Below are 16,163 nucleotides of genomic sequence, written 5' to 3' on the forward strand. Positions count from 1 at the left end.
CTCCTGTTCTCTTCTTTGACTTTCCCCCAATCAAATGGAGTCTCTCTGCTGAGCTGCCTGGAGCTGGGGGAGGGGTGACACAAATAACCCTTTGACTACCACCAGTAGGAGTGTGCTGAGTCAGACCTGAAGCCAGCACAGGCGCTCGGTCTCATCCGAGGCCCACTGTAACCACTATCTGGCTATTGACTATGTTAGGGCTCTATAATCAGCAGGTGATGAAGCCAGCCAGGCTTGTGTCCTTGCCTTCAGGGTGGCCCTGGATACGGGGTGGGTCCAAAGATGCCATCCAGGAGCCAGGACCAGGAGTTGGAAACCTAGAAATCTACCTGGTACTTTATTCTACTGTGGCTGAGCTGGCACCTATACCACAAGACAAAATCCTTACCACTCTTCCTTTTCCCCAGGCAGAAGAGTCTCTCCCCATGTCAACTACCACCGTAAGCCTATGGGAGTGCTGCTAGACTCTTACCAATCTAACTACTACTGTCAATATTTACTTAATGCCCAAGGCCTCTTTATTCAGCTTGTGAATGGTGCCAGGCCTGCAACTCACCCTTCAGGGCAGTGGGCTCCCCTTTGGCCCAGGGTAGGTCTAGAAATGGCATCTAGGAGCCAAAGCTTGGAATTGGGGACCGCAAAAGCCCTCTTGGTCCTCTACCCCACTGGCCAAGCCGGTACCTCAGCTGCAAGACAACATCCCCTTTACCTGTTTTTCTGCTTTTTTGAAGCAGAAGAAGTCTCTGTTTGTAGCCATCAGAGCAGTGAATGTGCTAGACACATCTGAGGCCAGCATATCTCAGAGTCTTACCCAAGACCTACTGTGTGACTACCTGGTTACTGCTGCTGTTTTATTCAGAGTCCAAGGTCTCTTTAGTCAGCAGATGATGAATCTGCCAGGATGGGTCCTTCCTTTAAAGGCAGTGGGTTTCCTTCTGGCCCAGGGTGTGTCTAGAAGTGTTGTCTGGGAGTTAGGATCTGGAATGAGGGCCTCATTACTCTGCCCAGTTCCCTGTCTTCCTGTCCCTAAGATGGTATCCAAGTTGAAAGACAAAGTTATCTTTACTTTCCCCTCTCCTCTCATCAAGCAGATGGAAAGGGTCTCATTTGGACCTGCAAGCTGCGCTGCCTGGGACTTGGAGAGGGGTTTCACAAGCCTTCCCTTAGCTGCCCTGGCTGATGTCTCACTAGTTCACATGCCCTCCAAGTCTACTGGCTTTGAGCCCCAGCACAGTAGTAGGACTTGCCTAGGCGTTACAGTCCTTGTGGCCTAGACTGCCTTTCAAGTTTACTTAAGACCTTTCAAGTTTATTTAAGAACTCAGAGCACTTTAACCTGTGGTGTCAAGGATTGCTGAAACTCAGGTTTGGACTACTGCGATGAGCGGTTGCCTTCTGGCCTGGACATGTGTAAATGCCCCCTTTCTGGGCATCAGCTAAGTTCTTCCTGGTGTTGGCAGCACTGAGTTTCAGTGCAAATTCTCACAATTGCTGTGTTGTCCCTCCCTCAAGCCATGTGCTTTCCTTTGCCATGTGGCCATCTCTGGGGGCTGGAGAAGGGGTATTGGCAATTTCAGGATTGCCTTTGCTACCCTCTTCCATGCCTCTTTCAGCAATATGAACTTAAAATCATGTACTGTGATCAGTCACCTGGTTTTTGGTTCTTAAATGAAGGTTTTCTTTTTGTTTAGATGTTAAATTTGGTGTTCCTGTGGGGAGGATGATCAGAGGCTTCTATTTGGCTATCTTGTTCTTCCTCTCTCTCTCTTTATGATTCTTTTGTTTACTTTTTTTGCTGTTTGCTTGGCTATCATTTCAGTTATCTCTGTAGGGAACAGGTATTTTTCTTGCCCATGCCTGTCACCTGGCTCTTGTCCTCTTTGGGGCTGGTCACTTGGGTGATGATGGCCAGGCCGTCTGTGGGTATGTGGGATGCCAGCTATTGACCTCTGCCTCTGAAATCTTTTTTTTTTTTTTTTTTAGACAGAGTCCTGCTCTGTCGCCCAGGCTGGAGTATAGTGGTGTGATCTTGGTTCACTGCAACCTCCGCCTCCGGGGTTCAAATGATTCTCCTGCCTCAGCCTCTGGAGTGGCTGGGATTACAGGCACACACCACCATGCCTGGCTAATTTTTTTGTACTTTTAGTAGAGATGTGGTTTCACCACATTGACCAGGCTGGTCTCGAACTCCTGACCTCAGGTGATCTGCCCACATCAGCCTCCCAAAGTGCTAGGATTATAGACGTGAGCCACTGTGCCTGGCTACCTCTGAAATCTTAAGAATCAAATATGTCACTTACTCACCAGTGTCAACTTCTTTAATTTAGTCACACTGTCCCTGCTTCTTGACATTTCAATCTCTTGACTCAACTTTCTTTCTATATGTTGTCCCTCTTCTGTTGTTAGTTACTTTCTGATGCAGTTTAGAGTCAGTCTAGCTTAGATACATAGCCTGGTCCATCAGTCGCTTCATGCAGTATCCTTAACTCCATACCTTCCATTCTACTCATCTGTCAAAATCCAAATCTGGGATCAGTAACGCTGTTAGCTTTTTTTAGGTTCATATTCTGAAAACTGAATATTGCTGGAAAAGATCCCACAACTGAAAGTTCATTGTCTTCAGCCTCAGTAATGTCCAGCAGTTCCCCAGGAACTTCTCTTCCCTTCTCCGTGGCAACTGTGTCAGAATTTCCCCCGTCTTCTAGAACCTCTGTTATTTACTCCCTGTCATGCTACCTTTGTCATTTACTCTTAGGATCTCCTGTTTTATTTAAAAGCCATTATATGGCTTTTAATTCTTGTTACCAAATCTACAAATATAACTGCATATTCATTATTCTATGCATCCTGTGTAGTATTGGGAAACAGATAGCTCTATAACTGTTTCTTCCATTTAGATTCTGGATCCTAACAACTCCTATCTTGTATAAGATATTATTCACCCAATTATTTCTGTTTTTCTACTTCTTTCCCTCTTGCCTCCTTTTCTCCTATATCACCGTTTAAATGTCATCAGGTTTTTAACCAAAAACCTTAACTTATTATCCCCCTCCAGTTACTGTGTTAGCTCTCCTTTTATTTAGAAAGAGAATTATCTACATTTACCAATCCTGCTTCCTCACCTCCATGTCACTCCTCAATCTGTTGTAGCCCTTTGCCATTCTAAATTTTTTTTTTTTTTTGGAGACGGAGTCTCGCTCTGTCACCTAGGCTGGAGTGCAGTGGCCGGATCTCAGCTCATTGCAAACTCCGCCTCCCGGGTTTACGCCATTCTCCCGCCTCAGCCTCCCTGTAGCTGGGACTACAGGCGCCCGCCACCTTGCCCGGCTAGTTTTTTGTATTTTTTAGTAGAGACGGGGTTTCACCGGGTTAGCCAGGATGGTCTCGATCTCCTGACCTCGTGATCCGCCCGTCTCGGCTTCCCAAAGTGCTGGGATTACAGGCTTGAGCCACCGCGCCCGGCCTAGAATCTTAAGGAGATAAAAGCTCTTGTTCCCATTTAAACTTCATGAATAGAGAGTGTAAAGAAAGAACACTTTGCAGAAGGGATGGTAGTCTCTACTGAAGCTACAAATTATTAGATCCCTACAGTGCATTTTCTTGTAAGATAATACGGGCAGTCCCTGCTTTGTCTGGTAATGAGGGTCTGTAAAAACGATTGTGCAAGCAGAAACTGTGCAAAATGGTTTTAATCAATGGGAAAATTATGATTGAGTTTTAAAAAATTTTGTCAAAACATTGAGAACTCTCGTCAGTTGTAATAGTATAGAGAAATGAAAAAATAGTAAAGTGAGTAGTACACTGTAATTTTAAACATTAGAAACATTGAAAATTAAAGTGTTTTATTTCTTTGTAAAAAATATATTAAGAGTAACTTAAACAGTGTTTGTCCTCTTCTCATCTGATAACATGGGATATGGAGCGGATATCTTTTTCATGCGTATGTGAATTACCATACTCCTAAGTTTGGATCAACTTTCAGTGTTTTATCTAATGTTGTGAAATCTCCAAGAGTTCCTTTGCTGGTATCACTTCTTCTGGGACATTTTCATCCTTGTGCCACAACCACTGTTCTCATTGATGTCAGTAAGTTCACTACCTTTCTCTGGCTGCATAGAATCTGTGGAACAGCAGCACTGTCATCATTCCCACAGTCAACTATTTCTTCTGTAACTTCATTTACATTTGATTTGAATTTTACTTCTTGCATTATCACTGTTCATTTCTTTGTTTCTCTTTAATATTTGTGGGCCAATGGCCATTTTTGTAAAATGTATTGCAGATTTATTATTGGGAGACAAGGAGGTAACACAACTCCATGGTTTCCTGTCTGTGCATGCACTGAAGAACAACAATTTGCAGTGAGTGACCTGTCACTGACAGAACCGATGTGATTGGTCACTGATCATGATGCACATCTGTTATTTATATAGTGATTTGTGGACTGATGAGTTAGCAGCAGAGTTTGCACTTTATACAATTACTCATAGTTTAATATATAATACTGTGGTCATTGGCATTTGAACTGTGTTGTGGGGGACTGGTGTTATTTAGTACAATCATGGTATCTGAAATTTTTGCATATCAGAACTGCAATGTGAGGATTGCCTGTATTAAGACACACATTGCCTATTATATAACACTGTATTATTTGGCTTCTGCTTTTGCTTTTAGATTCATCTTAAGGCCTTCTTCCTTGGAACTGTGCTCACACAGACCTAAGCCCATGTGTTTCTCTCAAGTTTGAATTCCCCTGCCTCTTCTCCACATACCTCTATCCTATCCTCTTCTGTTTATTTGCTCCTACTTACCGTTTAAGTTTTTCTGTAGATATTGCTTTCTCTGAAAAAAATTTTTCTGTTCTTTTCAAATTTGTTAATCAGCCTGTGGTATTCCCATATCATATAAATTTTCTGTCGTAATATCACATATGTGATCACATAGTATTGTGCTTATTTTTACTTACGTGTCACCATTACTAGACAGTGTTTTCCATGCAGGTAGAGACTATATGCAGTGCAGTTCTTTACTATATTCCCAAGGCCTACCTCTGTCTAGAACAAAATAGGTAATACTTAGTAAAATTTTGTTGATTTAGTGAAAAATCAGAATTTTGGTGGGATATGAATACTACAATATCATCAGAAGGTATTCTGGAAGAATGTAGTATAGACTAGTTAAACATAGGTACCAGTTATGAAATATTGATCATTTATTCTTCCTTATACTTTAAATGAAATATATATTTGATAGCATACATTTTATGATTCTTGTATTTAATACATTACAGAAAATTAATCATAATTGGAAAAATTGCTTCAATCTGATATTGTAGGTGCTTAATGAATGCTTGTTAAATCAGTGACTCAGTAACTTAGAATTATGCATTTTCTTTGGTTCTAATAATTATTTTCATTTATTTTTAAGGTATATTCATGTTTTAATGATCTTCTGGTCATTTGTTGCTGGAGTTGTCACATTCTACTGCTCACTAGGACCTGATTCTCTCTTACCCAATATTTTCTTCACAATAAAATACAAACCCAAGGTAAAATTATGTGTTCTTATTGTTAAGAATCAATGTGATCAATGTGTATGAGCCTAAGCTGTTTATTATCTGAAAGCCTGCTAAAGCAGTGTATTATTTTAATTTACAAAAATTTTCTTTTAATTTCTTCCCTTTTTTTTTCTAGGTACTGTGCTAAAATCAGTGATTTAAAAAAATCCATCTAATTATTTAATAATGGAAGTCCATTAGAAAATTTTCAAAATAAGATTTGTATATGTGTATGCTTTTAAGGCATACAGTTCTAGAGGAGCTATAAAGAGAAATTATTGTACAAAAATTTCAGAAAGTTGGAATCCACAATTTTAGGGTGTCCTCTATTAACCATGAGGACAATAAATTAAATCAGAGGTTCACAAAGCTGGTTTTACAGTAAATCTCCTGGGGAATTAACAGATTCCTGGGGTGTACCACCAGATTTTGATTGAATAGTTCTGGGTTAAAGCCTTGTTATCAGTACTTGTTAGATGCTTTCCAGCTCATTCTGAGGCACAGACTCAGGAAATTCTGGGTTAAATGATCTAATCCTGTTAAATTCTTAAATGTTTGTGTGCTTCATAGAAACAGAGATATGATTAGGCAGTTTGTATAACCAAAGTAATTTATTTCTGAAATTTAATGAAGGGTGGTAATGTGGTGAATCTCTCTCTGTAAAGCAAGGTTCTGGTCTGTAGGTTAGGGTTTAGTGGGATATCTTTTTCTTTTTCTTTTCTTTTTTTTTTTTTTTTGAGATGGAGTCTTGCTCTGTCACCCAGGCTGGAGTGCAGTGGTGCCATTTTGGTTCACTGCAACCTCCACCTCCCAGGTTCAAGTGATTCTCCTGCCTCTCAGCCTTCTGTGTAACTGGGATTACAGGCACATGCCACCACGCCCAGCTAATTTTTGTATTTTTAGTAGAGACGGGGTTTCATCATTTTAGCCAGGCTGGTCTCGAACTCCTGACCTCAGGTGATCCACTTGCCTTGGCCTCCCAAAGTGTTAGGATTACAGGCGTGATCCACTGCACCTGGCCTAGTGGGATATCTTTAAGTCTTTTTTTTTTTTTTTTTTGAGACGGAGTCTCGCTCTGTTGCCCAGGCTGGAGTGCAGTGGCGCGATCTCAGCTCACTGCAAGCTCCACCCCCGGGGTTCACGCCATTCTCCTGCCTCAGCCTCCTGAGTAGCTGGGACTACAGGCACCCGCCACCGCGCCCGGCTAATTTTTTGTATTTTTAGTAGAGACGGGGTTTCACTGTGTTAGCCAGGATGGTCTCGATCTCCTGACCTTGTGATCCGCCCGCCTTGGCCTCCCAAAGTGCTGGGATTACAGGCGTGAGCCACCACGCCCGGCCCCTATCTTTAAGTCTTAATAATTCTTTAAGTTGATATAGTATCTTGTCTTGGGTTTGTTGGTATTTCTACTCAGAGGAAACACAACTGAAAGTGGTGCCCCATATTTGATCAGGAACCGTAGTAGTTACCTCGTACCTTTGTCATTGAATTCAAGATTTTGGAGAAAGAGAAAATAGTTTTTTCGTATTATACCTTTGCAGTAGAGTGTCACTTTCTTTTTTCTTTCTTTTATTGAGACAGGCTAGAGTTGCACAGGCTAGAGTGCAGTGGCAGGATCACAGCTTACTGCAGCCTCAAATTATTGAGCTCAGGAGATCCTCCTGCCTCAGCCTCCTGGGTAGCTGGGACTATAGGCATGTGCCACTACACCTGTCTAATTTTTTTTTTGGTAGAGACAGTGTTTTACCATGTTTCCTAAGCTGGCCTTAAACTTCCGGGCTCAAGCCATCCACCTGCCTTGGTCTCCCAGAGTGCTAGGATGATAGGTGTGAGCCACTGTGCCTGGCCAAGTTATCACTTTCAAATGTAGACTGAAGCTTTTTAAAGTGATCATAAAAATTGATTTTAACTTTAAACTTGGAAATTTGGATTAGGTATTATAAGGCATTTCATCTGGTATTTTTTTCTCTGATAGTTTAGTTTAGCCAGTATTATGTATTACAAAGAAAGGTTTCACTGTTAAAGTAGACAGAAAATGTTCTTTGAATTTATACATTGATTTTAAAAACTTCTGAAAAGTTGATTCTTTTAAATAAAGATGATATGTAAAGACAGATCTCCTCACCACCTCTCATTTTCCTTTTTTAGCAGTTAGGACTTCAGGAATTATTTCCTCAAGGTCATAGCTGTGCTGTTTGTGGTAAAGTGAAATGTAAACGACATAGGTAAGTTAAATTTTTTTTATTTGTTGATCCTTCTAATTACATTGGATTTCAAGTGATTTAGCTGTATAATTTTTCTTTAGGCCTTCTTTGCTACTTGAAAACTACCAGCCATGGCTAGACCTGAAAATTTCTTCCAAAGTTGATGCATCTCTCTCAGAGGTAACTGATTTACTTAATATTATTAATAGAAAGTGTCAAACGCCTGTGGAAAATTTTTCCAGAATTTTTTATCAACAGGTTTAATTATGGAGCATCTTAATACATGTCACTTAAATCAGTTCTGAGTTAGGTAGTTGATTATTGCAGACTAAACAGCTTGAATAGTAAGTTAGAAATGTTTTTGAATCTCATGTTTAATTTAGACATTTTCAGCTAAGGAAAGCACTGGTTTATCTGAAACAGTCATAAAGATGAAAACAGTCATCTTTATGATAGGGCAGCAGAAATATCATTTTTTAATTCCAAAAGGAACTCTAGACTGCAAGGAGCAAATCAATATATATCTTACTGAACTATTACCCCAGTTTTGACACTAACCGAAGGGTGGAGAAGGGAATGGGATATTTTTCACTATTTCTGCATAATACAGGAATGGAAAGCATGTTCTCTTATCTTTGTTATAGTCAGATTTTATATGTATCTTTTTGGTAACATGTTTTAGTTGTTTTAGAGACTTGTCTTCTCAGTGGATTTGACAAAACACTCAAGTCCCTGAAGGCAAGGAATGGGGTCTTATTTGTTTCTAGCACCAAGTATCAGGTCACGTATATTGTTGGTAGCTGATCAAAGTGTATTGAATTAAATTGGATGCTAATTAGTTGAAGAATAGCAGTAGGCATCTGAATCCCACTTAATTCTTCTTTCTCCCATTTTGTATCTTGCATAAAAGCCCATTAAAACTTGGCATTTTTTTCTTTGCTTCTCTAAGGCCTTTTTTTTTTTTTTTTTTTTTTGAGATAGAGTCTTGCTCTGTCACCCAGGCCGTAGTGCAGTGACACGATCTCACCTCACTGCAACCTCTGCCTCCCGGGTTCAAGCGATTCTTCTGCCTCAGACTCCCGAGTAGCTGGGACTACAGGCGCACACCACCATGCCCAGCTAGTTTTTTTTTTTTAATCTTTTTAGTAGAGATGGGGTTTCACTGTGTTAGCCAGGATGTGGTCTTGATCTCTTGACCTCGTGATCCACCCACGTTGGCCTCCCAAAGTGCTGGGATTACAGGCGTGAGCCACCATGCCCGGCCTCTAAGGCCTTTTTCATCTTGAAGATGCCCTGATTTAAGACTTCTAATATGGCAGCTCCTAGCCACATGTGGTTATTAATAAACACTTGAAGTGTGCTAGTCCAAGTTGACATGTGTTCTGTGTATAAAATATATAGTGGATTTTGAAGATTTCGTAAGAAAAGACTTAGAAAAAAGGAATGTAAAGTATTTTTTTTTTTTTTTTTTTGAGACGGAGTCTCACTCTGTTGCCCAGGCTGGAGTGCAGTGGCGTGATCTTGGCTCACTGCAACCTCCGCCTCCCGGGTTCAAGTGATTCTCCTGCCTCAGCCTCCCAAGTAGCTGGGACTACAGGTGCACACCACCATGCCCAGCCAATTTTTGTATTTTTAGTAGAGACAGGTTTTTACCATATTGGCCAGGCTGGTCTTGAACTCCTAACCTTGTGATCCACCTGCCTCGACCTCCCAAAGTGCTGGTAATATAGGAGTGAGCCACTGCGCCTGGCCAAGTATCTCATTTTTTATATTAATTACATGTTGAAATGATAATATTTTGGATGTGTTGGGTTAAATAAAATATAAAATTAGTTTCACCTGTTTCTTTTTACTTTGTAAAAAATGTAACTACTAGAAAATTTAAAATTAATGTGTGACTTACATTATATTTCTGTTGGAGAGTGCCAAGTTGAGGTTTGTTGAAGAAAACTTCTAACAAGAGTATTATTTGTGTCTTTGACATGTCATTCATTCATAAAAATGAAAGGACTTATATAAAACCTGTGGTCCAGTACCTGGCACATACTGGTGCTCAGTAAATGTTAGCTGTCACATTTAAGAACATATTTTGGTATCTTATAGGTAGGAACTGGGCTAGGCCCTAGTGATTAAAAGTGAAGATATGGTCCCTTTCTACCAGGAACTTTAGTCTAGAAGTGGAGGCAGGCATATAAACAGGTAATCACAATATAATTTAATGCAGGCAATAATGGGAAAAAAATTAAAGTATATAGATTAGTATAGAGGAGAAGTTCATAACTATTGAGAGGGACAATGAGATCGGAGAACTAGAGGTTTGCCAGACTAATAGTGTGGGAAAGGGTATTTGAGGATTTGGGTAGGGCTTTCAAAAGGAAAGAGAGGCTTGAAACAAGGTGGAATGTTCAGCAAACTGGAGAGTAAAGTGTGAGGGAGGATATGGGCAATAAGGAAACAATATTCTAGTAGCTAGTATTTATGATATACTTTATATTAGGCATTGTGCTAAGCTCATTATTTCATGTAATCTACATATAACCTATGAAGTGGGTACTATTATTGATAATTTTACCAAAGGTAAATGGAATTTAGAATTTTAATAATTTTCTCAAGTTTCATATTTGGTTGATTACAGAACTCAATAAAAAACTCAGGTCTGGTTAAGTTCTTAATCAGGATTGTATATGGCCCTTTAGAAATAAGACTATCAAATGACTTTAAGGGCTATGTTGATGGAACTTAGATTAATTGATCCTGGAAGTCGATGATTTTCTAGAATTTCTAGATGTTACTCATAGGGTACACTGAGAGTGAAAAGGAAATGATGCAACTGCTTCATGCCAGCAGGTCCCTTTCAAAATCAGTGCAATTTCACCTTTCTTATATATTGAGGATTTCATGCAAGAGGATGATGTGGTCAAATGTATGTTTTAGGTTACTTTGGCAGCTCTATTTAGGATGGAGGGGAGCGAGCTTGGAAGCAGGGAGTTGAGAGGCCATTGCTGCAATATAAGGGGTAAGAAAATGAGGACCCGCTGGGCGCGGTGGCTCACGCCTGTAATCCCAGCACTTTGGGAGGCCGAGGTGGGTGGATCACCTGAGGTCGGGAGTTCGAGACCAGCCTAACCAACATGGAGAAACCCCATCTCTTGTAAAAACACAAAATTATCTGGTCGTTGTGGCACATGCCTATAATCCCAGCTACTCGGGAGGCTGAGGCAGGAGAATCGCTAGAACCCTGGAAGCGGAGGTTGAGGTGAGCCGAGATCACGCCATTGCACTCCAGCCTGGGCAACAAGAGTGAAACTCAGTCTCAAAAGAAGAAAAAGAAAAGAAAAACACTACTTAGGATATAAAATCAGTAGGACTTGATTGGTTGGATGTGGGGAATAAAGGAAGAACAAATGTTTAACGATAACTTGTTCTAGTCTCTTCTCTCTATCCTATTCATTGTTCATTGTTATCCCTGTTTATATGTATTTTTATTTCCCAACACATATAAACAGTGCTTAGTGTTTGTACTAAGACATCTAAATTATTGTTCCCTTAATATTTAAACTAGAAAATTCACAATCTTTGTTATTGCTGCCAGAGAAAATACATGATCTGATTTTGGAAGCATTAGATTAGATATGTCGTTTTCTTCCCTCCCTACTGCTTTTGTAAGTTACTGCCCAATGTTACAACTCCTTGTAAAAATTATGACATACTGCTATACCCAATCCAAGAAATGGAAGATTTAACACCCACGGTTTGTTTTATTTTGTTTTGTTACTTTTTCACTTACATAACTTATGTACTGATTTGAGTATACAGGTAAAATTTTCACAAAGCGAACATATCTGTGTAACCAGCATTCAGATCAGGAAACAAAACATTACCAGCATCCCAGAACTCCCCTTCGTGTTGCCCTCTAGCCACTATACTCCCTTCAAAGGTAACCACTAACACCTAATTTTGACCCCTTATGTAAATCTTAGCTGCTTGTTTCTTCATTATATTCTGAAAATACTGACTTATAAAGTTAGGAATGGAAAGGACTAACTTGCTGTTTTTCTTCTTTCCATAGCACATTTTTGGTTCAGTTAAGCTTCAGAGTCAGCAACAATTTATTTAACTTTTTGTTTGATTATGGAAATATTTAGAAATATGTGCATGCCATTCTAATAGTAACTTTTCCTATTTGTGAAATTTTTATGATTTTCCAAGTGTTTTCTCATATGTTTTCTTTGATCCTCACAATCATATAAGGTTGAAATATACATTTTGTCATGTGCAAGTATTATATTACTGTCGTTATTTGTTTTTTTTTTTTTTTTTTTTGAGGCAGAGCCTCACTGTGTCGCCCAGGCTGATGTGTAGTGGCAACATCTTGGCTCACTGCAACCTCTGCCTCTCAGGCTCAAGCGAAACTCCTGCCTCAGCCCCCCAGCAGATAGCTGGGACTACAGGTACACGCCACTACACCCAGCTTATTGTTGTGTTTTTTGTAGATACAGGGTTTCATCAAGTTACCCAGGCTGGTCTCTAACTCGTGAACTCAAGCCATCCACCTGCTTTGACCTCCTAAAGTGCTGGGATTACAGGTGTGAGCCACTGCTGCCGGCCTGCTGTCATTATTTGTGATAATAAAATTGGTTCTTGGTAATGTTACATATTACCAAATAGTACCGTTTATTTTCCAAAAACTAATTCATTTTATTTTTCTTTAAAAAATAATTTTTATGCAGGTTCTCGAATTAGTGTTGGAAAACTTCGTTTATCCGTGGTACAGGTATGTTCTTTTTATAAGATCTTTTTTCTTTGATACAGTGAATACTACTAAGTTAAGCATGTTAATGACATGTTTTTGGTGTAGACTAGGATTTTTCAACTTTGTCATTGTTGACATTTTAGCCAAAATAATTATTTGTTGTGGGGGCAGTACTGTGCATTACATAATTAGCACCCCTGGCCTCTCCCATTAGATACTAGTAGCAGACATCTCTGCCACCAGTTGTGACCAATAAAAATGTCTTCAGAGGTTGCCAGATATGACCTGGAAGGCATAATTGGCCCTAGTTAAGAACCACCGATGGGCCGGGCGCGGTGGCTCACGCCTGTAATCTCAGCACTTTGGGAGGCCGAGACGGGCGGATCACGAGGTCAGGAGATCGAGACCATCCTGGCTAACACGGTGAAACCCCGTCTCTACTAAAAAATACAAAAAACTAGCCGGGCGAGGTGGCGGGCGTCTGTGGTCCCAGCTACTCGGGAGGCTGAGGCAGGAGAATGGCGTGAACCCGGGAGGCGGAGCTTGCAGCGAGCTGAGATCCGGCCACTGCACTCCAGCCTGGGCGACACAGCGAGACTCTGTCTCAAAAAAAAAAAAAAAAAAAAAAGAACCACCAATGTAGGCATCAGTCAGTTAATAATTTGGTGATAAAGAGGAAGAAAACTTAGTCTGTGTTTTGAAAGAAAAGTAACTTGTAGAATTCCTTATCACTTCTAAATATAGTGATTTAATAATTTTGTATGCAGTTTTCACATTTGAAATAATTATACCTTTTGGAGGGGAATCTGTATTCACATATTTCATTAAATTGAAAGATAGCTTCAGTAGTTTTCCTGGAGAATTAATGGTTTTTTTCCCCCAAGTACCTTGTTTTTGGTGTATGCCATGTATGTACAAGGGCCTTATGCTTTTGAAGATACAGAAAATACTTTAGATTTGACAGAAATCTATTTTGAAATTAGAGAGATCCAACTTATATCATGTAATAAATACATATTTTCTTTTTTTTTTTTTTTTTGAGACGGAGTCTCGCTCTGTCGGCGCAGGCTGGAGTGCAGTGGCCGGATCTAAACTCACTGCAAGCTCCGCCTCCCGGGTTCACGCCATTCTCCTGCCTCAGCCTCCCGAATAGCTGGGACTGCAGGCGCCCGCCACCTCGCCCGGCTAGTTTTTTTTGTATTTTTTTAGTAGAGACGGGGTTTCACCGTGTTAGCCAGGATGGTCTCGATCTCCTGACCTCGTGATCCGCCCGTCTCGGCCTCCCAAAGTGCTGGGATTACAGGCTTGAGACACCGCACCCGGCCATAAATACATACTTTCTTAAATCAGCATCATGTGTTTAATATATATTTGAACATTTGCACCTCCATGGCTTGTACATATGATGTTTAATGACATCTACCCTAGTTTTATATTGATTCAGTCTATTTTTGAATTTTCTTTTCTTTTCTTTTTTTTTTTTTTTTTGAGATGGAGTCTTGCTCTGTTGCCTAGGCTGGAGTGCAGTGGCGTGATCACAGCTCACTGCAACCTCCACCTCCCAGGTTAAAGCCATCCTCCCACGAAGCTGGGATTACAGGTGTGTGCCACTATGCCTGGCTAATTTTTGTATTTTTAGTAGAGACGAGGGTTCGCCATGTTGGTCAGGCTGGTCTCAAACTCCTGACCTCAAGTGATCTGCCCACCTCGGCCTCCCAAAGTATTAGGATTATAGGTGTGAGCCACCATGCCTGACTGAAATTTCTAATTAAAAAAAAAGCCGGGCTTAGTGGCTCAAGCCTGTAATCCCAGCACTTTGGGAGGCTAAGACAGGCGCATCATGATGTCAGGAGATCGAGACCCTCCTGGCTAACACGGTGAAACCCCGTCTCTACTAAAAAACACACACAAAAAATACTAGCCGGGCGAGGTGGCGGGCGCCTGTAGTCCCAGCTACTAGGGAGGCTGAGGCGGGAGAATGGCGTAAACCTGGGAGGCGGAGCTTGCAGTGAGCTGAGATCCCACCACTGCACTCCAGCCTGGGTGACAGAGCGAGACTCCGTCTGAAAAAAAAAAAAAAAAAAAAAAAAAAAGCTACTAGTTGAATTCACCCAGAGTGTTTAAGACAAATTTAATATCGTTTCTATGCCATATTTTCCTGGAGAGCTATGTAAATTTAAACATTTGATTCTGCCTTAAATATCTGGCATTTGTCATTTAATTAAAGCTGATGGTGAGGCCTTTTGTAAAATGAATCTTTTCTTGAAGACTCCCTTACCTTCTCCCATCTCTGCATTATGACACTTTAGACATAAAATCTAGTTGTATTTCTAAGTGTGAAAGTAAATATTTTCTTCTCAGTTGTAGCTATTGATGCTGTAATATCCCTTTCTTTCCCGTTAATCGTGGGAAGCATGGTTGATACAATTATCTTTCCTATTCTGCCAAGAAAGTTAACACCACTATCATTGAGTTACAGATATCATCGTTTCTTTTCTTGCCTTTAATTAGGGAAGTGTTCTAATTCTAGGCCCTTCAAACATCAGGAAAATGTAACTCCTCAGTTGAAGGTTGTCAGAATTTTTTTTTACAAAGTGTCTGAGTTTCAGTTCATTAAATTTCTTTTTCAAATGGAGCATACCTTTTTTGTTTAATTTTAGAATTTATATTATTCTATAAGTATTTTAAACTAGTTAAAAATTCTGTATTAATTCTATTGCTTCTCCAAAGTTATTCATTGTTTTATTTCTTTGAACTTTCTTTGATGTTGCTTAGAACATGATCTCAGTATTGTAAAAATAAGACTATGTAGTTGTGTATGTCTGCAAGGAAATATATGTTACAATTTAGTTAATAGTGATTATGTCTTGATGCTAGATTTATGGTAGATGTTTTATTTTTTGTACATTTCTTACTGTTCTACAGTGAAATGTATTATTTGTAAATGAAAAAAGAAAAGTAGCTTAAATAAACAGAAAAAAGGAAAAATTTCCCTTGGTTTGTAGAAAGTGAAACTGTATTTCTCTGAACTTCTGAATATTTGTTTTTCTCCTTATTGAAGGGATGTGACAGATGATGAATCCTTTGTTGATGAACTGAGAATAACATTACGGTTTTTTGCATCTGTCTTAATAAGAAGGATTCACAAGGTATATATTTTTGATGAGAAATTTGGGAATTTGGGCTTTATCATTTAATGAAAGAGATTTAAAACAATTTTGTGTGGGTACATGGCAAGTGTACATGTTTGTGGGCTACATGAGATACTTTGATACAGGCATGTGGTAAGTAATAATCACCTCATGGAAAATGGGATATCTATCCCTCAAGCATTTATCATTTGTGTTATAAACAATCAAATTATACTCTTTTAGTTACTTTTAGATGTACAATTAACTTATTGACTATAGTCACCCTGCTCTATCAAATACTAGGTCTTACTCTTTCTAAGTGTATCTTTTAGGAGATTATTTCAAACTTTTTTTTTTTTTTTCTCTAGATGGAGTTTTGCTCTGTTGCGCAGGCTGGAGTGCAGTGGCATGATTTTGGCTCACTGCAAGCTCTGCCTCCCAGGTTCACGTGATTCTCCTGCCTCAGCCTCCCAAGTAGCTGGGACTATAGGAGCGTGCCACCACACCCGGCTAATTTTT

General features: G+C 39.8%; 1 protein-coding gene across 9 annotated transcripts in view; it reads left to right on the forward strand.

The window, feature by feature from the left end:
- Positions 1 to 16,163, forward strand: part of SNX14 (sorting nexin 14) — a 108,604-nt gene that overhangs the window by 12,040 nt on the left and 80,401 nt on the right. For 6 of the 9 annotated variants that reach the window (XM_038002232.2, XM_038002235.2, XM_038002236.2 and 3 more), the window contains 5 exons: positions 5,427 to 5,547; positions 7,705 to 7,781; positions 7,862 to 7,940; positions 12,491 to 12,534; positions 15,575 to 15,662. In XM_038002232.2, coding sequence (XP_037858160.1) covers positions 5,427 to 5,547; positions 7,705 to 7,781; positions 7,862 to 7,940; positions 12,491 to 12,534; positions 15,575 to 15,662 — 409 coding nt within the window. Of the gene's footprint in view, positions 1 to 5,426; positions 5,548 to 7,704; positions 7,782 to 7,861; positions 7,941 to 12,490; positions 12,535 to 15,574; positions 15,663 to 16,163 lie in introns of those variants that run through there. The other 3 variants (XM_038002233.2, XM_038002237.2, XM_038002239.2) reach the window with 1 other exon arrangement.

The sequence above is a fragment of the Chlorocebus sabaeus genome, chromosome 13, assembly GCF_047675955.1.
Source record: "Chlorocebus sabaeus isolate Y175 chromosome 13, mChlSab1.0.hap1, whole genome shotgun sequence".
NCBI lineage: Eukaryota > Metazoa > Chordata > Mammalia > Primates > Cercopithecidae > Chlorocebus > Chlorocebus sabaeus.